Genomic DNA, 26,576 nt, shown 5'->3' with positions numbered 1-26,576 from the left:
GTGACCGCCTTTAGTTTTTGAAGGGTGTGTGTTGTTCCAGCGTTATGCTATATCGACATCCCCAATATTCTGAGTGTCTCCACTTCTTCAATCGGCGCCCCGTCGACAGTCAGATTGATTGGCACCCAGTCTTTCTTTCTTGCGTATTTCGCACGCACCCGAATCAGTTCTGATTTCTCGGGTGCGCACGCCATGTCCGCCGCCCTCGTGTATTCCACGACTGTATCTGTAGCCTTTTGGAGAGTGTCTTGCTTGTCCCCGTAGGACCCCTAGTGAGCCCAAAGCGTGATGTCATCGGTATATATCGCACAGCCGAGATTAGGGTGTGTATCTAGCTCCAGGGCTAGCTTTCTCATCCCCACATTAAATAGCAGTGGAGAGAGTATAGCTCCCTGAGGGGTGCCTCTATCGGGACAGCTGAAGGTGTCGGACCTCGTGGAGCCTGGTCCGATTGTAGCCGTGCGGTCACTGAGGAACGAACGCACGTAGCTATAAATTCGTGCTCCGCAGTTAATCGCTTGCAGTCCTTGCAAATTAGTGTGATGGGAGATGGTGTCGAAGGCCTTTTTGATGTCCAATGCCAATACAAATTTATCGTCCGAACCTCTGTTGGGGTGCAGGACCTCGGGCTTTAGTAGCAGAAAAACGTCCTGCGCCGACACGTTGGGTCGGAAACCGAACATGTTGCAGGGGAACAAGTTGTTTAGTTCTAGGTGATTCGAGAGCCCGACCTGCACAACCTTTTCAAAAAGTTTCCCTGGGCATGACGTTAATGATATCGGTCGAAGGTTGTTGATGTTACGGGGCTTGCCCGGTTTAGGAATCAGGATTATTTTGGGTTCCTTCCATTCTTTGGGTAGTACGCCATCCTCTTTCCAGGCCGTGTTGTTAAAGAATTCGGTCAAGCTCCTTAGCGTCTCGTCACTTAGATTGCGAATCATTGCATTCGTGACCTGATCAACCCCTGGGGCGGTGTTTTTCCTGAAGGAATGTGCCGCCGAGTAAACCTCCTCAAAGGTTATGGGAGAGTCCAGTTCTAGTTGGTCCTGTCCTTCGTAAACGGGCTTGGTGGATTGCCCGTCGGGGCCGTTCCTACATATATCTGTTAAATTTTTTCTATCACGTCGGCTTCCCTGCCTTCAAACTCGTTTTCCAGAAGCTTGAGGGTGCGGTTCGTGGCTGTTTTTGTTCCTCCCGGGTCAATCATACTCCGAAGAATGTGCCATGTTTTCTTTGTAGTCGACGTGCCCCGAAGCGAGTCGCTAAACTGACGCCAATTGCTGTCGCTTAACTTTCGTGCGTATTCGTTAGCTTCCTATGCTAGCAGAGCTATGCGAATCCTAAGTTTGCGATTAAGCTTCTGTCTTTTCGATCTCTTTGTGAGACCTCTCCGGGCTTCCCAGAGATGCAAGAGGTGACCGTCTACGGCTGGAGTCTCCGTTGTCATCTCAGTTGTTTACGTTACCCCAGCGTGGATAACTCTGATCCGCTCAGCCCAGTCTCCCATGTCTGTTATGCTTCCGATTGTTTTTTGTTTTTCGCGGACTTTGGTCCAGTCGGATAGCCTTGCCTTGCCAATAGCTCTTCGAATCTTGGCTGCATTAACCAATATGCTTAAAATATAGTGGTCGCTTCCTAGGTACTCACCTAGGTTCGTCCATCGCGTTTCACTTTCGTTGGTGAACGTGAGGTCCGGGGAGGTGTCCTTGGACACGCTGTGTCCGATTCGCCTGGGGAGATCCGGTTGGGTTAGTTGGAAAAGTCCGTAGCGCTCTATGAGGTCCGCTAACAAGATGCCCTTGGGATTGTCTCTACTGTAGCCCCAGTTTGAGTGATGGGCGTTAAACAGACAGACAGGCAATGAACTTTATTAAAGGTCCTGAGGAGCACCGCCGCCGTTCAGGGCGGCAGCGCAGCGGGCCGCTCCCACGTGGGGACGGGGAGGCCGAGCCTCACCGCCGCCTCGTGGGCCCCCTGGACGGCCCTTAGCTGGTGCAGTAGTTCGCGGCTCCTTAGCTCGGAGCTCCACTCTTCATCGGTGATGCGTTGAGGGCCACGTAATGAGGGACACCGCCAGAGCATGTGCTATAAATTGCAATGCTTGCCACAATCGGGGCATTCCGGTTTAAAAGTGCCCGTGTAAGAGCTGAGAGTGGATAGACTAGGAGAAGACCTGGTCTGCAACATTCGGAACGTTGCTGCCTGCGGACTGGAGAGTTTCTCGTGCGGAAGAGGAAACGTTCGCCTGCCCAGCTGATAGTGCTTAGTAACTTCGTTGAATGTGAATAAAGTGTATCTAAAGACCTCCCGACTAGTCTCCGAGGTACCACCTCCGTCCGACCCGGCACGGTGGGCTAGCTCGCGCGCGCGGGTGTGGGCGACCTCGTTAAGGTTAGTTACAGAGGACAAGTGCGACCTGAGGTTAGCCGCAAACCAGGTGATGGTGTGTGAGGAAATGACCCTATCGCCTAGGATGCGAGCGACCTCGGGCGAAACGGAACCTGATGCAAAGGCTCTGAAGCCGCGCGATAATAGGTGTAAATTCGATGTCTACTGTCGTCAAGTAAGGCGAGAGCTACCGCGGCCTGCTAGGCTCTAGCCGGGGTGGTATACCTGAAAGATGCAGAGTTGAGAACTGCGCCACTGTGATCGACCATGACGGCGAGAAGTTTGCCGATCGGCCGTACTGCGCGGCGTCCACAAAGCACGCGGAGTGCGGGTCGTCGAGAACTTGTTTTAGTAGGGCCTCGCCTCTGGCCCTTCGCCTGCCCACATTGTGCTGCGGATGCACGTTGCGGGGAAATGGAGAGACAGTTATACCGGCTCTCTGCTCCTTGGTTAGGCAAATCTTGCGTTCTTCCTCCAGCGATAGATTACAGCCCAGAAGCGCCAGAATCTCCCTTCCAGCGGCCGAAGAAGACAGCCTGACAGTCTAAGCCGTGTGCTGCGCCTCGATGATTTCCTCTAACGTGTTGTGAACCCCGAGCTGCATGAGCCTCTCTGTGCTGGCACTCATCGGAATACCCAGCACGCGCTTGATGCTTTTGCGAATAAGTAAATTAAGCTTCGTCTTTTCGTGATTCTGCCAGCAGTGCATGGCAGCCACGTACGTGATGTGACTCATCAAGAACGCGTGGAAGAGCTTCAAGAGATTGTCCTCCCTGATGCCGCCGCGACTGTTTGAAACCCGAGTAATTAACCGTATCATGCTATCTGTCCTTGCGGTAATTTTGGCGATGGTGTTCCGGTTACAACCATTCGACACGATGAGCATTCCGAGAACCCTGATGACATTAACTCTGGGAATGAGGTGTCCATCGCTCGTGCGGAGTGCAAGGTTAACTTCCGACAGGGGGACCCAGCCCTTGGGCTTAACCCCCCTCCTACTAGGTCTGTACAGAAGTAGCTCCGACTTGCTCGAGGAGAGGCAAAGTCCCGCCCCAGCGAGGAAAGCCTCTGTGCGATCCAGCGCTTCCTGAAGTGCTTCCTCCACCCCACCCTCGCAGCCTCCGACGCACCATATGGTGATGTCGTCCGCGTATAGAGTGTGGTTGATGCCCTCGACTTCCGAGAGCTTCTGAAACAATTTACACATGGCAATGTTGAACAGGAGCGGAGATACTACCGAACCCTGCGGCGTCCCCCTCGAGCCGAGCTCAATGGGCTCTGACTTGAGGTGCCCAATCTTTACCGTGGCCTTTCTGTGTCTGAGAAACGAGCGTGAAAGTTCTGGCCTAGGCCCATATCCGAGATGGAATCGAGTATGTGGGCCAGCGAGACGTTATCGAAGGCCATCTCTAAATCTAAACCCAGGATGGCCCTGACGTCTCTCGTGTTCCTATCGATGATCTCATGCTTAATAAGCTTGATGGCGTCCTGAGTGAAAAGGGACGGCCGAAAGCCAATCATGTTATACGGAAGGACACCGGGGTCCTCAATGTGCTTGGAGACACGGTTGTTAATCACATGTTCCGCCACTTTGCCTATGCACGACGTGAGCGAGATCGGCCTCAGATTGGTCAGGTCCGGAGCGCGCCCCGGTTTCGGCATCAGGACGACCGACGCCAGCTTCCACGATTCCGGAACCGCGCCCCGTTCCCAAGCCCGATTTCTCTCCTCGGTTAGTCTCCTAATAATATCAATTTGTCCCTACCTTCAACGAGTCGCGTCACGGTGGCCACCACGTTTTCGAAATCCGCCTGTTTCTCTCTGGGAGGGCAATAAATGTTCACAACAATTGTTTTCGGTTTGCCTCTTTTCTGTGGCCAAACCGTGATTATCTGATGCTGGATAGCTTCCCCTCCCCAGAATATTGTACGCTAATCGCGACATCCTTCTTGGCAAAGCTGGCCACTTGAGGGTGATCCGGGTGAGCATAAAGCTCGTATCCTTTGAGTTTTTGCTTGTGTTTTCCTACCTCCTGAATACAGATAACGTCTGGAGGCATTGGCGCCGATTCCACATAGTGCGTGAAGTTAGCCAATTTCTTGCGTAGCGTGCAGCGATTCCTTTGCCAAATTTCAATGTGTCCAGTCTTTCTGTTGTTTGTAGTGTTAGCCATGGATAGTAGTATCACTATCGGTGTGATCTGCAGCTTTCGGTGTACAGGTAGAACCTCCTGACCATTTTTCGGGGGGCGCCTGCTGCTTTTGTTTGTGCATCCTCCACCGTTCGCTTGAGTTTGTGTACCTGTGCGAACATTAGCTGCATGTTTTGTGCTAACTGTTCCAGCATTACCGATGGAGAACTGGAGGTTTCACTATGCTGCAGTGGTGTCTGCGGTGCTTTGGAAGTGTGTTCCGCAACTTGTATTGGTTGCTGTGATTTGCCGTTATTTACTATGCTCTTAAACGCTTCAAACTCGGCTCGTAGCTCTGCTAAACTGTTACGAAGTGCTTTGTTTTCCTCGACTATTCTCTTATACTCAGAGTTTTGTGTGATTGGTGTTTGTGTATTCTTGGATTTGGCAGTGGAAGATACGACTTGTGCCCAGCTCACCTGGTGATATTGACTGGTGCTCCATGCCAGTGGGGCACCTGGCGACTTGCTTCTATGGGTCTCCGTCTTGCTTGTCGGCTGTTGATGCTGCAGGGGCACCTTGGGTCGGGATGCCGAACGTTTCCTCTGGCCCGGTTGTCCGGACCAAGCTCGGCTCCACGATGGCGAGCGGGTCCTGGAGCGGCTGCGATGATCCGTCCTCGGACGGAACCCTAGCTCGGAGTCCTCGTCTTCGCTGGCGAACCACCGTAGCTTGGTCTTGGTTGTTTTCTTGGACTGCGGTGTCGATCTTGCCTTTACCGGCTTTAGTCTTTTGGGACATGTGCGGTCACCCGTTGGGTGATTACCCCCACAAATCGCGCACTTGGGGGCGCACGCCTGCCCATCGGCAGGCTCCCGCACCCCGCACGTGCGGCACACCTGTATGTCGGGCTGTGGACACACGTCGGTGCGGTGTCTTACGATGCCACAGATACGGCAGAATTGTACTGCATTTCGGTATGGGGTGCATAGTTTTTCGCAACCGAAGTATTAAACACACCTTGGCACTTGGCTGCCGTACAAGGTTAGCAAAGCACTTTGTGAGTCGCCCAGCATTCTTGCGTCGATCAACTCCAGCCCCTGGGTTCGAATACGTAGGTTAGGTCGCAGCACATCAGAAGGGGCGCGGGGCTCAATTCCGTGGATTACTCCCCCGCGTCGTATCTTCTCCAGCCGTAACGTACGCATTGACCGGGTGCGGTCGTCCATTGACATTCAAGGCTTTATTGGTCTGCATGACCTTGGCCGTATCCCGATTCGGGGTGGAGACTGTTGTGTCATCACCCCTTAGATAGAACGTGTAGTGGCGCTCTGACGTCACTGAAGTCTAGAATTGTTGTATCTGAGATAGAACGCACGTGCCTGCGTGTGTGTGTGTCTGTGATGTCACTGATTAGTAGCTCTGTATAGCTATATAAGACGGCCACGTAAGTGCCTTGTGTTCTTTTCCGTTGTATTGCAAGTGGCAATAAACTTGTGTTCTGGCAAGTAGGCTACTGCGTACTTGAAGACACAACAGTGACGACGAGGGTGGGATACGAATAGCGGACGATAGCCACGGCTGAAGTGCTGGTTGCGGCTCCAGCTGTTTGGGAACAGCAGGCGTCTAGGCGGACTACCACAGCATGGCTTCCTTCGGCCGCTTCGAGTCGTTCACGGAGGAGGGAGACGAAGACTTCGAATCTTACGTGGAACGCTTTGAACACTACATTCGGTCCACCAAGGTCAGCGACGACTTGAAGGTATCCGCTTTTGTGACTGCCATTGGAAAACAGGCCTACCGCACGTTGAAGAATTTGTTGGCCCCAGTGAAGCCCGAAGCCAAAACCTACGACGAACTGGTCAGGGCTCTAAAAGGGCACTATTCACCGAAGCCCTTGGTGATAGCAGAAAGATTCCGGTTCAACCGTCGGTCGCAGCAAGAAAACGAACCAGTTGCTATGTTTGCATTAGAACTAAAAAGGTTGGCTGCATCCTGTGATTTTGGCCAATTCCTGGATGACGCTTTGCGGGATCGGTTCGTGGCCGGACTGAGAAACGAAGCAACACAAGCCGAGCTTCTTAAGAAGAGTACCCTGACGTTCCAAGCTGCTTATGACCTTGCCAAAAGTGGAGAACTCGCTCGCACCGAAACAAGGAAGATTCACCCTAAAGACCTGGGCGAGGTGAACCTGGTCCAGCAACCCCAACAAAGAAAACCAGAGGCCACCGCATGGAGAAGGGCAGCGAGCAAGAACACGGAGCGGCAAGCCGGATCAACGGAGTGTTTCCGTTGCGGATCGGCGCATGCCGCCGCAACCTGCCCCTTTCGCAAATATCGATGCCGTGCCTGCAAAAAGGTGGGACACCTCGCAAGGGTCTGCAGAACGACGCCCCGTTCGGTACACGCCCTTGAAGAGAGCACTGGTTTAGAAGGCTCCGGTGACTCGGACGGTATAAGTGGTGAGGACGATATTTTGCTTAGCCATATTTTTTCATGTCAGAGTAATGACGGTAGCTACATTGTGAAAGTTATAGTGGCAGGTAGGAATGTCAAAATGCAAGTTGACACAGGAGCATCTGTGTCTATCGTGCCAGAAAAGATGTACCGGCAATATTGGTCTGACTTACCTCTAGAAAGTTGTAGTTTACGGCTAAAAACGTACGGAGGTGTCCCGCTGGCAATTACAGGCAAGTTGACGGTGCACGTAGAGCACAATGGCCGACCCGCGACCTTGCCTTTAATTGTAGTCCGAACACCACAAATATGTGACACTTTGTTGTTGGGCCGTAATTGGCTAGAGGCGTTGAAGTTGGATTGGACGAGCGTGTGTAATGTCGGTCTTGATCAATCGGCCGCAGTCATCGAAACATTTTTGGAAGTGTTTGAGCCGGCACTAGGACTTATAGCTGACGCATCGGTGAACCTAGTGCTCAAAGACGGCAGTACACCTGTTTTCTGTAAGCATCGACCTGTGCCATTTGCACTCAGGGACGCCGTAGCACAGGAATTGCATTCACTAGTGGAATCGGGAGTGTTGGTGCCTGTACAGCAAAGTGATTGGGCTACGCCGCTAGTAGTCGTACCCAAGGCTAACAACAAAGTTCGCATATGCGGAGACTACAAAGTGACTGTAAACCGTTGTCTGAGAACCGATTATTACCCTTTGCCAACGTTGGAAGATATTTTTGTCGCGTTGCATGGATGCAAATGTTTTACTGTCCTTGACCTTTCTACGGCGTACCAACAGTTGCAGCTGCACCCTGATTCGCAACCTTTGGTCACTGTGAACACACACCTAGGCCTTTTTCGATACACTCGTATGCCGTACGGAATAACAAGTGCTCCATTTATTTTCCAAGCCGTGATGGATGACATGTTAAAGGGTTTAGACAGAGTGCCATGTTATCTTGATGATGTATTAATAGCAGGAGAAACAATGGATGAATGCTGTAATAAGGTCGAGGCTGTGCTGACACGGTTCAAGGAACGGGGTGTGAAATTGCGGAAGGAGAAATGCAAGTTTTTTTAGAAGGCTGTGACCTATTTGGGTCACGTGATTGATGACAGAGGAATCCGTCCTTCAGAAGACAAGGTGCGCGCTATCAAAGAAGCACCAACGCCAAAAAACAAGAACGAGCTACGCGCCTACTTAGGCTTGTTAAATTTCTATGGGAAATTCGTGCCGAACATGTCAGCACAGCTTAAGCCATTATATGACTTGCTAGCTGACAATGTTCAGTGGAAATGGACGGCTTCCGCGGAAAAAAACCTTCAAAGCATCCAAGGGCTGGCTGCTGAGCGCGTCCGTACTCACCTACTATGACCCTTCAAAGGAGCTAGGGCTGGTTGGCGACGCGTCTTCGTATGGTTTAGGCGCAGTCCTTTTTCACAAGGAAGGATCTGAAGAAAGACCAATCGCTTTTGCGTCTAAGACTCTGACTAAAACCAGAGTCCTTCCATGTTTTTCTGGTCACGAAACTCCGCCGTCACGCTATTGGAGAGGTTCATACGCTGCCCAAAGCTGCCGCGACGCGGCGCCACTGCGCACCGGAGGGCATCGTTCGCGTACCGAAACGCTTGCGCAGTGCGAGGCGAGCTGAGTGATCGGGTGCGTTCTGTGCATGTGCTGCGCTATTTTTCGAGTGCTGGACTGTTTAGTTGAAGTGGCGGGGTGGGACAACGATGCCGAACACGTGTTGCGTGCCGGGTTGCCGTTCCGGCTACAAGGGCACGACCCGAAAGGTGTCGTTGTTCCGTTTGCCTATTGACAAGGAGCAGCGCGAGAAATGGAAGCGGGCCATACCGCGGCAGGAAGGTGGCGGTTTAACTTCGAATCGAAGTATACGCGTGTGTGCGCGAAACATTTCGACGCCTCCGACATCGTCTATAAGTGCCCTCCAGCCAGCTAGTCGCTCTCCTCCAAATTGTGGAAGATCATTTGGAAGTGTACACAGTTGACAAAACTGCCTGTTCTGATGTGTACATGAATATTGTAGAGAATGTTTTGATGGACAGTCGTACTGCTACAGCTGCTGTCGGCTGCAAATCGCACTTCGTAAGCACAACTGCAGAAGTAGTTCAGTTTTTTCTTAAGACCTGCTTGCATTTTTTCACAAGAGAAAAAAACAAGGAGATGCAAGCAAAGGGACGAGCTTCATTTCCAGCAGGGGGTGGTAGGAAACCAACCAGTTGAAGAGGTACCAGTTAAAGGGGCGCAGTAGGAATCACGATTATCGTGTAAAGGTGACCACTTACAAAAAATTGCAATGCTGATGAAGCAGAACAAAGGTGTTGCAAGGTCTGATGAGGGCATTGATGATAAAACACATTTGTTTCATGCTTTGTTGCAACCTCAATTTGTGTTATGTTAGTGTAGCGTAGTTCACATCACAACAATAGCGCCTTCACCACAACAATCTATGAAATGTATAACATTAGAATTCCTTTAAATGCAAATGTTAACAGAATAATATGCATTGTTTTATTTTCCATTGTCCTTTAGGCTATTGATGGGCTACAATTCTTCAATTGCATGTACTTTTAAGTATATAAGCAGCTATAAGTAAGGAGGTTATTAGCGCACTGTTAGCTATATTTGCATTATGATTTGTTGAGCAAGTTGTGTGTGCATGATTAAGTAACAGCTGAAGTGGAATGGTGGTATCTCTAATCAGCCATTTTTTTTAATTGCTGTATTTGTGATGTGGCTACTTGTGTTCGTTTGAGAGTTGTTTTGCCATGTGTTATGAAATGCCTATGCTTTACACTTTCTTGTGTATAGAAACAATCTTATGCATTGTGCATTTATTGCTATTCGTTTGCTGGTGTTTGTTTCCTGCCCCTTAATACATATCTCTCACGTTTGATGTTTTTTCTTTATGCTTATTATATCATATTATTATATCTTTATGCTTATTATATCAGTGCTTTTAACAACTTCTTGCATTGTGAATGGTGGAACATTCATGACCGGACACCTCTTTGTGCTGTTTGTATTTCGCTCCACTTATTTTACATGATAAATAAATGATCATGCTTGTATGTTTTTTTTTCACCAACACGTTTTATTTCTTTTCTTAATCGAATTATAAAGCAGTTTTTTTTTTCGACCATGATAAGAATATCAGGACCGGTGATTACAACATTTTAACATCCTGTAAATAGTTGCGCATTAAGAACCAAAATACCTAGTCTCATCGTTTCTGCGTCGAAACCACGAGCAGCTTGAGTAAGTGCTGGGCTTACTGACGCTTCTAAGACTGCTTGCTAAGGCAATTGCCTAATTACAATACAGCTAGTTTCAACTATGCAGGTCCTAACACTTCACGTTCGCCTTAATCCGTTGCTAAAAGCCGCACCGAAGACATTTAGTAGTGAATTTTGTCTTGCATTTATCCATCTAAATCTCATTCAGAAATGGCATGTTTTGCAGAGAAATCTGAAGCGCACGGAGCAGCTCAATTTCCTTTTCATTGTCATTAAGTATTCAACAGAAGCAGCCTTTTGCAATAATAATTTCACACTTTTGATCTCCGGATAAGATACTGCCCACAGTTTAACAGAAAGTGAACAGCTGTGCTCGGTGAACAATCTGGCGTTATGCGCAACGGAGAGTTGGCGCTTACTTGCGGGGGTGCAACAGCCCATATGTTTGCATCTGGTGATAAGTGGGACCACTGCCGCTTTGTGCGAATGCGCGATGTCTAATTTCAGGCAAATATTAAACAGCGTAGCCTACCGAAGTGTTGAAGCGAACGGCGATGACGAAGAAATATGGACCGAGACCGCCCGGCCGTGCACAGCGGACGCATTTCGACGGGGGCAAAATGCAAAACACCCGTTTATTTAAATTTAGGTTCATTTTAAAGGATCCCAGGTGGTCAAAATTAATCCTGAGTCCCCCACTACGGCATGCCTCATAATCGTATCGCGGTTCTGGCTCAAAATCCCAGAATTCTTTTTTTTTTTTTTTGGTCCGAGACCGCCGCAAGCTCTATGTTATGAGCGGCTTTTTTTTTCGTCCCGGGCGCTCATATCATGGCAGAAGACGCAATCAGGCAGTTATTTAAGCATGTGGAATGTTAAAAATAGTTACGTGAAAGTAAACCGACGGTTGTGGAAGTTGAGAAAGCTAGAATACCGAGGCTGCCCCACACACAACCACAGCGGTAGCGGCGTTCGCATGCCCTCCCATGCACGGTTGCGCCTCTAGCGGCGGGCGCTGGCTCTATATGAAACTGAGGCGGCAGTTTCGTGACCAGAAAAGCATGGAAGGACTCTGCTAAAACGGAGCAGGCGTACGCCCATATCGAAAAAGAAGCCCTGGCTGTCGTGTACGGGTTAAAGAAGTTTCATAAGTACCTTTTCGGGCGGAAATTTGTGATATACTCCGACCATCAACCCTTAGTGGGGCTATTAGGACACGATAAGTCAATTCCTGCTATGTCGGCGGCACGCGTGCAGCGTTGGGCCTTACAGATTGCTGCTTATGACTACAAATGGGTTTATCGCAAATCACGGGATATCGGCAACGCTGACGCACTTTCAGCCTGCCGCTTCAGAATACAGGTGACGCGTACACAGATGACGTGTACAGAGGTTTTTCTATGCTGGACGAGCTCCCACTCTCGGCAGAAGACATTAGAGGGGAAACAAGCAAAGACAAGCTGTTATCAAAGGTCTTGTTTTACACGCAGGTCGGCTGGCCTTCAAAGGTGTCTGATGACGCTTTGGCACCATATTTTGTGCGACGAAGTGAGCTCTCTGTTCACAGAGAATGCGTGACGTGGGGAAATCGGGTGATAGTGCCAATGTCTCTTCGCGGAAAAGTGCTATCGCTGTTGCACGAAGGCCATCCTGGAATGGCACGTATGAAAATGCTGTCTAGAGGCCACGTGTGGTGGCCCCGCTTTACTCAAGACGTTGAACAAACAGTGAAAGAATGTGTCACATGCCAGTTGACCCAAAATGTGGCACCCAAGGTTCCTGTAAAGTCATGGGGAGTGTCTAGGCGCCGGTGAGAGCGTGTGCACTTGGATTTTGCTCATCGTGATCAGCATTGGTTCCTAGTGCTGGTTGACTCCTATTCAAAGTGGGTTGAAGTGTTTGTCATGAAGTCAACTAGTTGTGAAAAGACAATAGAGAAACTGCGCACAGTATTTGCCGCGTATGGGTTACCGGAAGAAGTGGTAATAGACAATGGCCCGCAGTTTACATCGGCCCTTTTCGAGACATTAATGAGACGGAATGGCATTCGGCACACTAAATCGCCTCCTTATCACCCGGCATCAAATGGCTGCGCGGAGCGTTGTGTACAGACTTTTAAAAAAAATCTTTTTAAGCAGGTCATGGACGAACAAAGAAATGGGCAGATGAAGTTTCTCCAGCACCGGATCGACCAGTTCCTATTCAATTATAGGAACACGCCAACGGGGGTCACTGAAGACATACCGGCCCAGCTATTCTTATCATGGAAACCGAGGACAAGGTTGAGCCTTCTCCATCCGGATATCGAGCAAAGGGTGAAACAAAAACTTGAGCAAACAAAGCAGTCGACAAATCAGCGACAAGGTGCGTGGAGGGACTTCGAAGAAGGCGAAGGTGTCCTTGTACAGGGTCTACGCCCCGGGGAAGGGGAGTGGTTGAGCGGCAAGGTAAACAAACGTGTGAGTTCAAGCACTTATGTGGTCGGGATAGGGAACAAAGAGCGGTACGTTCACGTTGATAATCTGCGACCGCGAACATTCCAGGAGTGCTTCCCGCAATCGGTTCATGCGCCATCCCCAAACCTCGAACCGCCAGCATGCAGCCAAGACATTGTGTCTCGTAGGTCGCAAGGTGCACACCCTGTAAGCGATAGCGGTGCGCGAGAGACGGTTCATGCGCCGTCTCCAAACACCGAACCGCCAGCCGGTAGCCAAGACATTGTGTCTCGCAGGTCTTTAGGGGCACACCCTGTAAACGACGACGGGGAGCGAAAGGCGCCTGACACCGGTCAAGTAGGTGAACAGGCAGTAGCTGCCCACAAAGAACATGCCACCCCTCCGGACCCATCGTCTGCAGGCAGGGAGTTCAGCGGTAGCGCATCGCCATCTTCCCAACCGGAGCTTCGACGCAGCACCCGGCAAAGACGGCCGCCCGACCGCAACTAAGAACACTTGGGGTGGAAGGGAGTGTTGTGTCATCACCCCTTAGATAGAACGTGTAGTGGCACTCTGACGTCACTGAAGTCTAGAATTGTTGTATCTGAGATAGAACGCACGTGCCTGCGTGTGTGTGTGTCTGTGATGTCACTGATTAGTAGCTCTGTATAGCTATATAAGACGGCCACGTAAGTGCCTTGTGTTCTTTTCTGTTCTATTGCAAGTGGCAATAAACATGTGTTCTGGCAAGTAGGCTACTGCGTACTTGAAGACACAACAGAGACCACTGCAATGTTGGAACACGGCTTGATTCTTAGAATCAAATCGTCGGTGATTTTGTCCTGGCATGCCTCCATGACGGCTTTTGCTAGGGTCTGACTGTTCACATTCTTGAGTGGTAGGCCTTGGTGGGGCCTGATGACCACCTTCCGGTCACTCTTCGGTAGCGGTGGTAGACGCTTACGTCGTGGTCGTCCGCGGTGCGCATTGGGTTTGGATGAGTTGGTGTTCAATCCAGGTAGCGGTGTGTTTCCTTGCGCGGAACGTCGCTCCTGAGCGAGACTTTTCTTTTCCTTCAGGGATAGAGCACGCTCCCATCCGGCTTCTGTTTGCGTTTCGTCGACCAGGGTAGCGGTTTGCAACGGGTTAGTAATCGTAGTTTTTTTTATTTCGAAAGTTCGCCCAACGGCATAAACCCTAGTTAACGTATTGCAATCGCGGTGATGGTGGGGTGTTGCATCACGCACCTGAGATGCAGTGAAGTCCATCTCTTCTTCCAGAGGCGACGTTGTAATTGGGCGTGGGTTCGATGTAGAGTCTTCCCAGAATATTCCTCCGGCCATTGGTGTCGCAGCCGGAGTCTTTATGGCCGCCATCCTGGAGTGCGCGGTTCTTTGAGTTTACATTCTTACCATTCTTTGAGTTTTACATTTTTAGAGCACAGCTCTTGGCGCCCGTTCGCGGGTTGACCGTCGGCGTCCCTCGGCGTAACCGCGGGAACGCGCTCGTGCCACTGCTCGCCCGTTCATTGTCTTCCACAGCTGGCTCCGATGCCATTCCCCTACTGGCAGCGTTCCCCTACTGCCCCTCCCTCTGCGATGAAACTGACGGCACTGGCCCACTGCCAGTCGGTGCGGTGATTGCGGTCTCAAATTCTTTGTGTCTATATATTGCTAAATGAAAACACGTACACATCTGCGTTCAAATTTTCGCATTACGGAGTATCGTAATCGTCGGTCATTCAATGCGTTCACATTACGAGTGGCAAACTGGAAAAAGGTGTGCGTGCACGTATATATATATGTATATATATATATATATATATATATACGTGCACGCACACCTTATATATATATGCATTGACGGACACAGGCAGGGAAACCTGCCTGTGTCGAGACCAGGCGGGACCAGGCGTGACCAGGCGTTGTCTCGCCTGGTCCGAGACAACGGACCAGGCGTCCGTTGTCTCGGACGCCTGGTCCGAGACAACGCCGCGTTCGAAGGCTTTGATGGCCGGTCTGGAGTCGCTCTAGATGACATCCCGTTTGCTGTCAAGCACAGCTAGGGCTATGGCTACTTGCTCTGCTACTTCGGGCTCTCGAGTGAGGATTGTGGTGGAGCATCCTTTTTTTTGCATGTTCACCTTTGTCATATATCTCTCTATCTCTCCTTTCTCACCTTTTTTTGGCGCCTTCTTTCTCTACCTGAAGATATAAAAAGACTGTTGCAAGATTTTCCTGTATCCCTTGATAAAGGTCGGTCCACCGACCGAAACTGTTGGGAAAATAATAAACCTAAGATAACCGCGAAGTTGTGCTTCTGATTTTCCTATATATATATATATATATATAATGTAAGGAAGGGGCAAGACAGGCAGAGCGCCGGTCCCTTTGAGCCTTGAGTCACTTCTGCGTCCTTGTTTTTCCCTCTAGGCTTGTGTGCCTCTTTTATTACACTCCGCTGTGACTGCGTATGCTGTTCATATCAAAGAAAACACAGCGTTCCATAGCATGTCAGTTTTGCCGACGAACCCTTTTCTTCAATTGAAAAGCGTGTACCACAAAATTACTCCGCTATCGTCTTCGTGCGCGTGCTTCAGAAGCCCGGCAACCGACTTGCCTAGTGTTGTCGTCCAGCCGGTCAGTGACAACAAAAAGGTCACTCTTATTTTGCATGTAACTTCTGTGTCGATAAATGGCGGCCTTGCGTTACCAAGACTTCATCGCCGATCCTGTGCCTGGTGCTACACGGTGGCGGTGGTCGCAGTATCGGTTTTGTGCCTGTTGCGCATGAGCCTGTCCTGCGTGCGTGTACTTGGAGGCGGTGGCACACTCTGTACAGCAATGGAACGTCCGATTTCCACCAGTGTCTCCAAGGTAAGTGTAGCACCAAGTTTTGGCAGCTAACCGTACACAATCTCATACAGAGACGTTCCAGCTGAACTCTGCAAATGACGCATTACTTGCGTATACAGCCGCTTGAAGATGCTTGTCCCAGTCTGTCTCACCCGGTTTGTTGCTTGTGCAGTATGGGGTGAGTCGGGCTCCGATAGTCCGGTTCGACTTCTCCGTCAGACAATTCGCTTGCGGGTGGTAGGCTGGTGCGAAATAGTACTCAACTGCAGCCTGACTCAGATAAGGGCGGAGCTCGCGGTTGAGAAAAGTGGTCGACCTGCCGGAGATTAGCTTCTTTAGACGGCCGAGTCTCCATTCGAAATGGCCCAGTAGAAACTTTATGACGAAGCTGGTGGCGAGCGAATAAGCTCCTTTATGAAAAGAAGCTTTTTTTATCAAGGGACCTTACAAACGAAGGCACTGCAGCGACCTTTAAGAACATTATGAACTTGTCCGGAGCGACTGTAATTTAACGGTTACCCGCTTCCAGAGAGAGAGAGAGAGAGAAACGAGAAGGGAAATGTAGGGAGGTTAACCCACTTCCAGTGTTGGTAAAGACCCGATGTGATCAATTACCACAGTGTCAAAAATTCTATCGGTAGGTGTAATGGATGTAAGGAGTCAATTTTGACACCTATAGGGCCACTTGTGTTGTTGGCATACCTCGAAGCTTGCGACGTATGAACGAATGCTCCTACTCGTCCACGGCCACAAAAGCGCTCTTGTATGTTGCGCTCAGTGGCTCGTTTGCCGACGCGGCTCCTCTGGGCACGCAAAACACCAGAACGCAAGGAGCCAGAAATAACTAGAAGGTAGCGTTCTTCTTGCTTATTAATCTGGTGCCGATGGTAAATAGTACAATCACCTTAAACGAACTTAGAATTGCTCCCTGCATCGGTAAGTGAGTTCATTATGAGTAGTAAATTTTCGTTGACGCGTTGGGAATTTAATACTTGTAGCTGGGAGAGCAAGATCTAGCCATCTTGTTTCTGTGGCAAGCCTTCATCAATTCGGTTTCGCGATGGAGCTTCAGCATCTTGGTTTAGTGCTGCATCATTGTGTCGAACATGACAACTATAATCTTGTAGCCTAATTATTATTATTCTTTATTTGAAGTGAATACACTCCAGGAAGGAGGCCATAAGGCACAGTGCCTGACGAGGGCCTCCGCCCCATGGTCTGCATGTTGCAGTCAGGGGGATTAGAAACAAAACAAAAATTTAATAAATACATAGGCAACGTAGGAAATGTGCCAACACTTGTTGGCATAATAACAAAACAAAAACAAAAATCAAACTATGGTTATAAAGAAAAGCAAAGCTTAAAGCCACTTCTATGTCAGATATCTGAGTGAGTACAATGACGCCCGACATAGATGAGAAAGAAACACTGAACAGCATAAAAGAGGTTAAGAGGTACTAACTTTGGTAGAAAAACACAGGGTATAACAACATAAGGCAGGGATAAACAAAAATAAGCAGCCTCCTTGACACGGCACATGTACCCACCAAGGGAGACTGAACTGGAAAAACTTTATTTGGGTCCTGGAGGACGCGCTTATGGCGCAGCGGGCGTCTCCCACGAAGGGACCGACAGGGAATACCTGGCGGCCGCTTCGTGGGCCTGCTGGGCGGCCCATTGCTGGTCGGCGAGAAGCGAGCTTCTGAGGGACTTCTCCCACTTGTCCGAGGTAGAGTCGGGATGAGCGTTTCTACACTCCAAGAGCATGTGTGCGAGTGTCGCCGTGTATCCGCACGAGGGGCACATGTCGACACATATTTCATTGTACGTAATGGGTGCATACCGGTTGGTCTCTATCTCGGCGAGGTGGGGTTGCCCTGGGACGGCGCGGTCAGTAAGCGCACGCGCTGCGTCGTGGGCGATCTCGTTGAGGTTTGACGGGGCACCCGGCACCCGGCCAAGATGGGCGGGGAACCAGATGACGGTGTGGTGCTTGAGGGTACTCTGATCCGCGCTACGGAGGATGCGTAACGCCTGGTCCGAGACAACGCCGCGTTCGAAGGCTTTGATGGCCGGTCTGGAGTCGCTCTAGATGACATCCCGTTTGCTGTCAAGCACAGCTAGGGCTATGGCTACTTGCTCTGCTACTTCGGGCTCTCGAGTGAGGATCGTGGTGGAGTTGAGGATCCGCTGCGAGGATGACACTGCGACCGCGGCGAAAGCTCGGTTGTTGCGATAGGCAGCGGCGTCCACGAACGAGACATCGTCCGTTTTCATGTCTAAGCGCCTGAGAAGGGCGATCGCTCGCGCAAGGTGCCTGCCTTTGTTTAGGTCGAGATGCATATTTCACGGAATGGGAGAGATCGTGATAAGGTCTCGGATCTCGCGGGGGACCGGCGTCAAATCTGGGGGATCCCTGGTCATCGAGGAGAAATTGCCGAGCTCGCGCAGAATGTGGCGGCCTGCCTTAGTGGTCGTGAGTCCGATCATCTGCGTTCGCTCCTGAGCCTCGGCGATCTCTTCTAGCGTGTTGTGCACGCCGAGCTCGAGGAGTTTATACGTGGAAGTGGTGATAGGACGGCGAGGGCTCGTTTCACAACCTTTCGAATAAGGGCGTTGAGCTTGTCGCGGTCCGTACGTAGCCAGTTGTGTATGGGGGCGACATTGGTAAAGTGGCAGAGAACAAACGCATGTACAAGACGCAGTAGGTTGTCTTTTTTCAGGCCGTGGTGCCGGTTGACCACTCTACGTACGAGTCGTATGGCATTTTCAGTCTTAGTCTTTAGTTTCTGCACCGTTAGGGTGTTGGTTCCGCGGGACTCGATGATCATACCCAGGACCCTGATGGAGTCTACCCTGGGAACTATACGACCAAGGGAGAGAGACTCTTTATTAGAAAAACAGAGATTTTTGCCGGCGCGTATACAACCGCTGGCATGCATGCTACTCCGTATAGGGATTGGAAATTGGATAGAAAGATTCCAGAGGAGAGTGGGGAAGAAAGAAAATAAAAATAAATATGAAATGTGCAAGTGGACCTGACAAGCCTGATTATGTCATTAATAGTTCTCTAATTCTTCGCTAGTAGATTTTCCGATCTTCACAGTCATAGATAAGAAGCTGAAATATATTATTTCCATTCAAACAGGCAACCACCTGGTGTTTAGGGGTTTTAAAGCCGTAATTTGTCCTTCGTTTTGGTGCTTTTATTGCGATGTGTGTATGGACTTCGGAAAGTCTCTGCGGGTGGAAGAAAATTAGGTTCATTATGATTTGCATGTTATGTCTCGAGCGCTAGCCGCAATGTCTTGAAAACTGAAATATAGATAAAAATAACCTGAAATCATTCTAATAATAGCTTGTACTTTCTAAGTATCCTAGGTTAGCAATTGCTCGAATGGCTTTGTTCTGCAAGAGAAACAAAGATTTAATTTTTTTAGTGTTGTATCGCCGCATCTTAGCAAACAATAATGAAGATGAGATTGTATCTGAGTGAAGAACAATTTTTAAGCCATTTTGTTAATAAAAGTCTAACTATATTTAAAAAACCAACTGATCGCGAAACTTTCTTACGTGGTCTACATGGTCGGTCCATAACAAGTTATCGTTAATATAACTAACTCCAAGGAAGCATATTGACCGAATGCGTTGAATGGAGCTTGTGTTGTATGGCTCATATTGTAATACTACATTATATGGTAGATTACATACTTCGTATTTTTAACATTTAATTCTAATCGGTTGGCACGCAGCTACAATGATAATTCATCTTACCAATTATTCTACGGCTCGCAAACTAGCGCCATTATAGAAAAGATTGATGTCATCAGCGTATAAGGCTATTTCGCAGCTCGGAGAAACATTAACGATAATATTAATTCGAACAAGGAATAGAATTGGGCCTAGTATAGAGCCCTAAGGGACGCCAGTACGTATAAGGCCGTAGATGAAAGATATATAATTACCATTTGTGAATTGTACTCTGGGCGACAGGTAGCTTCCAATAAGAGTCAGAGCGCAGCCTCGGATCCCACAAAACTCTAATTTACGTAGTAAGATTTTATGACTGACCGAGTCAATTAAAGGCTTTTCGAAAGTCTAAAAATAATCTCAGTATGACCATTTTGTTTTCTATGTTGTTGATTATTTTCTCTTTTATGTGAAGTAAAGCGTTTTCGGTAGATTTACCTTTTTAGAAGCCGTATTGTTGTTCTACGAAAGCTCCGGTCTAATTGAAATATGAAATCAGGCGAGTGTTGGTAACTTGTTCATTTTCGAGAAAATGGGCAAAATAGATGTGGGACAAAAATTATTAGGGTCGTTATATATTTCGAATTTATGGATCACGCATACTCTTGCGATCTTCAGTTTCTCTAGAAATCTACCTTCTTTGAGCATTTGGTTGCATATGTCCGATAAGGAGGAGCGATAATATCGCAGACACTTTTTGCTACCAAAGCTTTAATATTATCAGCTCCATCGGAACAATCGTTTTTCAGAAGCATTACATACGTTGCGATTTCAGCACTAGTTGTTGGGGAAAGAAATATCGTGGGTTTTGGATTTCCTTTGACGTAAGACATAGATAGGGTCAATGAAATTTGCTTGCGTAGGTTGGTTTTCTCCCACTGATAAAAAATACTCATTAAACTTATCTGACAAAGAACCGCATCTATAGGTAACGCCCTGGATCGCAATCTCTGTTGGAGTGGCTTGAGGTTGTTTGGATACTAAGCTATTAAACGACCTCTAAATTTGATTCGGTGAATGCTTATTACCAAACGTTTTTGCGTAGTATTCCTGTTTGGGTATTTTTAAATCAGAGTTCAGTTTATTCCTTACAGCTTTATACGAGTTGAATACATTGATGTCCTTATGTTTCAAAAAGTCTGCAAAGAGCGCCTGTTTATGAATTATTCTTTTGTACAGATCTTTGGGGATCCATCGTTTTTTAGACTTTTTGTGAGTCTTTTCGAAATAAGCATTTCGAATTTTCTCATCGAAAATATCGTAAGAGCGAATGAGCTCCTATTCATTTAAGACATCTGAACAGTCCAGCTCTGAAATAGTGCATTGGAAGTGGTTTACTGTTTCATCATTATTGTCCTGTAAAAAAAGTGGCGTTTACTACGTGAAGACATTTTCTTTGATGTGGCACAAAAATGAAGAAAGGAAGATGATCCAGTGCGCAAACTTGTGCTTAAAAGTGTTGCTTTGGAAACATCGATGCGATAGTGGCATTATCCGTCACAAACGTAAACTTGCGTCCACACAAGACGTGCGGAAACTTCTCGTCGACGCTCCAGACAGCGGTTAGGCGCTCCAGTTCCTTGGTAAGTTAATGGCACTCCGCGTCCCAGAATTTGCGGCTGGTGTACGCGACGACATGCTCACGTCCATCCGGGTAGCGTTGATTCAAAACTGCCTCGACACCAATCTGGCTTGCATCGGTACGGGCATCTTTGACCTAATGGTCATGCAGTGGCGCCGAACCGGCCTATGGGTCAGCTGCTGCTTGAGGGTCCGCAATGCGCTGTCTTGCTGCGGCACCCATTCAAAATGGGCTCCTTTTAATGCATAAGCATGCTTAGGTGACTCACCCAGGAAATCGGTCCGTTGGTCGGTCCGTCCGTAAATCCGCAGATATAATCCAACGTAACACGCGCGCGTCGATCTCCACGACGTCACGGAAGCGAAAAACGGGCGTCTATACTCCAACGACACGACGCAACCTGCGTGTCTGGCGCTGTCGAGCGCGTTCCGACGTTGGTGGCGCGTGAATAGCTCCGTTCCTATTTCGCGCTCGCCGCGCCGAGCCGCGCCGGCCATGCATCCCAGCATTTCTCACGCGTAGCGCTGGCAGAGGAGCAGTTGATAGCAAGGTGGTAGTGCGCGCGAAAAAAAAATTCAAGGCCATTCCACCCTGCACAGTTGGATGACCAACGGAGCTATAAACGTCGTGGTATGAAGAGTTGTGGTAAATACTTTATTGCATCACTCGTTATCACTTAAAAATGACGATCATAATGGCTTTGTGGCCGCTACACTGATCGGTATACTCGCTACTGCAGACCCATTGTTTGACAATGTCAAATCGATGCACGTACGCCGCTAGGTGGTCAGTTGGACCGGATCAGTTTCGCATCGCAAGCGAAATTTCTCCAACATGAAACGCGTAAACTACTTCCTTTTTTGGTTCCGACACATCCACATTAAAATCACCGAGAACGACTACAGGGGTAGTGTCATCGCAACTAACCCACGCGAAGGGCCGTGAACCTTTAGACATCAAAGAGACTTCTAACAGCGAAGCTGTATAGGCCGGTGGTTGCGCCGTTAGCTGTACGCTGAAAATCCTCCGCCTGGCAATGACGTCACATGCGCCGCCTAGCAACGCCTCGGCCAGCTGCGCCAAGCCGAGCCATGACGTCATCGCGGCGCCGCATCGCTTCGCCTTAGCTCTGCCTAGCCATGACGTCACCATGGAGTGCGGACTGGTCGCCACAGCTGTGCAGAGGCGGAGCTAAGCCGTGTCATCAGGGTCCCGCGGTGTGTATATAGCTCTGAGTCGCCGCCACGTCGACATCGCTGCGGAGGGGAATAGATCGTCACTCCCATGGAAGAGGAAGCGCGGCGCGAAAGACAGCGCGCCGTTGCTCCAGAGCGGATGAGACGACTTCGGGCCGATCCAGAGTATCACGCCGGTGAAGCGGCGACTAAACGGCAGCGAATGGCAGAAGATCCAAAGTTGCGAGCCCGCGATAGAGAGCAAACCCGTTTAAGAAACCAGAAGCGTCGCCAAAACGATCCGGGCCTGCAAGTCCCGGAAAGTGCCCGCGAGTTTCTCAACAGTAAGTTTGGGCACAGTTGCCGAGTGTGCGAGAGACTGTGGTTCGACACGCACTTGTCTACGCTTAGCTCCGTGCGCGACTGCGAAAATCGAGAGAATACGGTGCGGTTCGTACGAGAAGAGTTTCTTAACGAAGCTAGGTGGGACCACCAGCATCGCTGTTTGCCCAGTGTTCGCGCCACTAGTGCGAAACGGCCCCAAATTTTTTGCGTCTCTTCGCTGCATTCTGCGATTCGCGACGCGCGTCGTTACGTCTGGCCGGCCACCTTCTCTGCCACGATCTTCGGTGGTGTTTTCTGTGTGCCGTCATCGATCGTATATGGTCGTGTAAAGTTCGCGCCGTTGCGCTTCGTAAGCGAGCTGCTCTTCGGGAGTTATAACCACGCGTTGCCTCCCCATGGCAACTCATACTCAACACTACCCAACTAGGTTCTTTACAGAACCTCAGCAGAGCCTCGACCAGACCCATCCTTGTTTTTTCCAAGGCAGCAGAATATACCATCGCACCGAGCGCGGAACGCTATGTAGTATTGGGTTGTTTCCTTGGTTTCCGCTTGCCATGGCAGCTCCCAGATGCCTTACTGGTGGCCTTGAATTTGCTCCGGCTCCTCATAAAGTGCGGCATCTGTACGCCTTCCCGGAGCCTCGGGATTTTCTGTGTGCGAACACGAAAACTCTATCGTACCCTAGCCATACACAGCGCCGCTGTCAAATACGGAATAATGGTTTAAATATATCCGTTCCGCCGTGGAAGGTGCAGTAGTACAGTTTATTTTCTCTGGGTATTATAGGTGTTTTGCTGCCTGGCTACAACAACCACAACCATGACGACCGTCGTAGCTTTGCTTTGGAGCCGTTTCCTGAAGTGCAGCACTGCTTGGGAGTCACAACAAGGAATTTCATCACCTTCTCTAAGTAATATTCTCTATTGCGATCAACGAAGGCGTATTTAGCGGGGACAAAATAAGCCATTTGCCCCCCCCCCCCCTTTGAAAGCGGGTACTTTCGGCTGCCCGCTGGAAAGTCCAACAAAACTACAGCTGCAGCTAAATTTTCTTTCGTATCAGACTGCCTATATAAGTAATGCCTTTTACTTACTACGTACTCCCTGCTTGGGCAGCGGGGATTAATTTTTGTGCCTCCTCGGGGCACATTGTAGCGGACGACGCGCGGATTCGCCATGCATGCTCGCATTGCGGAGAAGGCCTGGCATTGAGCAGTTCCCGCCCTAACAAATTCCAGGTTGCGCTACTTGGATCATGCCCCATTTCTTGGGACCGCCTAACCGTACTTGAAAACACAGTTATTTAACCTACAAGCATGGGTAGAGGTCAGCCGCGCGCGACGATTGTTGTGCCCCCTATTTCCATGCGACATAAGACGTTACTGGTTGGTTTCAGCGATGTCCTCAGTGCACTAAACAAGATGTCTCGTTTACAGTAGCGCACCCAGGATCTCTGCCAGGGGGTTTGAATATTTGTGTGTGTGTGTGTGGGGGGGGGGGGTTCAAGCACTTTGCATAATATTAAATTTTGTTGCTTTATCCAGAGGAATCCAACAGCAAATGAAATGCTTATTAATTATAATAATAATTACACCAAGGATGCTGATGTTTATTGTCCCCCCCCCCCCGGTCGGTGCCCCACTGCTTTTTTATATAGCGCGAAAATAAAGGGCGCCTTATAGGCAATATGTAGATAAACCTCAAAGACAGGGGTCTAATTATGACATTTGCAGTAAATAGCGCAGGTAGTGTATTCGGAGATTCATGAATGTGGTATACGAACAAAGCATACTTTATACCGCTGCCTGGGAGAACTGTGAACTCAACAAATATCCAATCTAGCGTAAATAGAGGGGAGGGGGTGGAGGGAGGAAGGATACTGTGGTAAATGCTAAGGCGAAGTAACAAGTCGGTTGACGAAAAACTGGCTTTTTAAAAATTTCCAACATTACATGCTCCAAAGCATCACATACGGGCAAGGTTTCAAATAGGACAATCATATAGGGTTACTCTTTAAAGTATGCGATACAGTTACAGGAAACTGAAACTTATTGCAACTACTCGAAAGAAACAGCTCCGCAGGAAATTTGGTTGTACTTCTTCAAGGTCACACAGATACGATGCCTTTTGATCTTGTGCATACTGCAAGTCATTTATGTTGATTTGAATTCGTTTCGTATAACCGCGCCCATACTATTTCCTAACCTAGCGATATGCTGTACGCTTATACACTAAGTACAATTCTTTGTTTTATTATTGAAATAGTTCGTAGCAAATGTGCATTTTCTATGTGCGCTGTACTACGGCTACTGGGCGGGGGAGGATCTGGGGCCTCTGGCGTGTGCCAGCGACGAGCCCGACCGGCACAGCTCAGCGACCTGAGCTCGTCAGATACACCGCTTTGACGCACCACTCGTGCCTACTAACCCCTTGACAGAGAGGCCCGCAGGCTGCCCCGCCGCAGAAGCCGGCTCCTCGAGTCAGGCACGCATTTGCTTTTGTCCCTGCATCATCATGACATTTTATAAAGTTGGAAGAAAGAAATGCCAATTCAAAACAATTTTTTGGCCCCCACAGTTCAACATGCGTGATTGATAAATAGTTGTGTCAGTTAATTATAAATATAACTGAAAGATGCATCATATATTGTGGGAAACGGCTCGAAACCGCCGTCCACGCCAGCAGGCTCCAGTCTCCGCTGGCCACGCCCAAGGGCGCCCAGCCGCAGCTCGCGCATCCCTCGCGCCACTGCTCGTGCGTGCCTCATCTTCGTCCACAGTTGGCTATGATGCCGCTAATCATGTCGGCATTCCCACACTGCCCCTCCCTCTGCGAAGGCGTTGACGGCACTGACCCACGGTGGCCGGTAGCGACGGCATGACACCCCCACCGGCGGGCGAACCTTCATCATCAGCCTATATTTTATGTCCACTGCAGGACGAAGGCCTCTCCCTGCGATCTCCAATTACCCCTGTCTTGCGCTAGCGTATTCCAACTTGCCTGCAAATTTCCTAACTTCATCAACCCATCTGGTTTTCTGCCGACCTAGACTGCGCTTCCCTTCTCTTGGTATCCATTCTGTAACCCTAATAGTCCATCGGTTATCCATGCTACGCATTACATGGCCTGCGCAGCTTCATTTTTTTCTCTTAATGTGAACTAGAATATCGGCTATCCCCGCTTGTTCTCTGACCCACACCGCTCTCTTCCTGTCTCTTAACGTTAGTCCTAAGATTTTTCGTTCCAGTGCTCTTTGTGCGGTTCTTAACTTGTTCTCGAGCTTCTTAGTTAACCTCCAAGTTTCTGCCCCATATGTTAGCACTGGTAGAATGCAATGATTGTACACTTTTCTTTTCAACGACAATGGTAAGCTCCCAGTCAGGATTTGGCAATGTCTGCCGTATGCACTCCAAACCAATTTTATTCTGTAAATTTCCTTCTCATGATCAGTTTGTAGCAAATAGTTCGTAGGAAATGTGCATTTGTTTATGTGCGATGTACAGCTGCTACTGGGCGGGGGAGGATCAGAGATCTCTGTCAGGCACGCATTTCCTTTTGTCCCTGCATCGTCATGAGATTTTATATAGTTGAAAGAAAGAAATGCTAACCCAAGCAATTTTTGGGTCCCCATAGTTCAACATCTTTGATTTACTCTGACTCACTTATACCAAGAACCTCGGAAGACTGGAGCCACTTCCCTGTCTCCATCACTGCCATGTCTGACTGCAAGAATTTCAAGACCGCATTTGTTCTTGCCCCTCCTCTCTGTAAAGCCTTCGGGTGATTGAGAGTACGAAAATAAATAAATAAATAAATAAAAATACAGTATTGCGATTCTCCTACAAGCAGACCCAGCACGCAGACCCGCTCATGGTGCCATCATGACGAAGTGGGACTCGTTCCACACTTTCCGAGCAGTCAGAACTCTACACACCATCTCAGACATAGCTACTTGGTCCGACGAGCTTTAGTGCGACGCCCGCGCCGTGACTCGCCCCCTCCCAGGGGACTGACCTGCAGATGCGATGGATCCCCATCACCTGCACCTGTGGGAAGCCAAGGCAGGTCTCGAGCGGAGGTGGCAGCGCCAGCGCTGGAATAGAACACTCAGACGCCGCCTGACCCAACTCAACGAGGAGATTGAGACGCATGCTGCGACTCTCTCTCGCCGAAATTAGGAATCCCTCTGTAACAGGCTGGAAGG

General features: G+C 49.2%; 1 protein-coding gene and 1 pseudogene across 1 annotated transcript; both read left to right on the top strand.

Annotated features, from left to right (window-relative positions):
• The first annotated feature begins 6,119 nt into the window (after positions 1 to 6,119).
• Positions 6,120 to 7,521, top strand: LOC119449072 (uncharacterized). The gene is made up of 2 exons (XM_049666631.1): positions 6,120 to 7,209; positions 7,511 to 7,521. Exons 1-2 carry the CDS (start codon positions 6,165 to 6,167, stop codon positions 7,519 to 7,521), a joined length of 1,056 nt encoding a protein of 351 aa, XP_049522588.1. The 5' UTR covers positions 6,120 to 6,164.
• Positions 7,522 to 11,636: 4,115 nt separating this feature from the next.
• Positions 11,637 to 13,173, top strand: LOC125945066 (uncharacterized protein K02A2.6-like; annotated as a pseudogene).
• Positions 13,174 to 26,576: the final 13,403 nt, after the last annotated feature.

Source organism: Dermacentor silvarum, chromosome 4, assembly GCF_013339745.2.
Source record: "Dermacentor silvarum isolate Dsil-2018 chromosome 4, BIME_Dsil_1.4, whole genome shotgun sequence".
In the NCBI taxonomy this organism is placed as follows: domain Eukaryota; kingdom Metazoa; phylum Arthropoda; class Arachnida; order Ixodida; family Ixodidae; genus Dermacentor; species Dermacentor silvarum.
Note: the sequence above shows the minus strand (reverse complement) of the source record. Positions and strands in the feature narration are given on the sequence as shown.

Bases quoted from the DNA above. Each gene is read 5' to 3' on its own strand.
- LOC119449072 (XM_049666631.1), top strand. From the start codon at position 6,165: ATGGCTTCCTTCGGCCGCTTCGAGTCGTTCACGGAGGAGGGAGACGAA.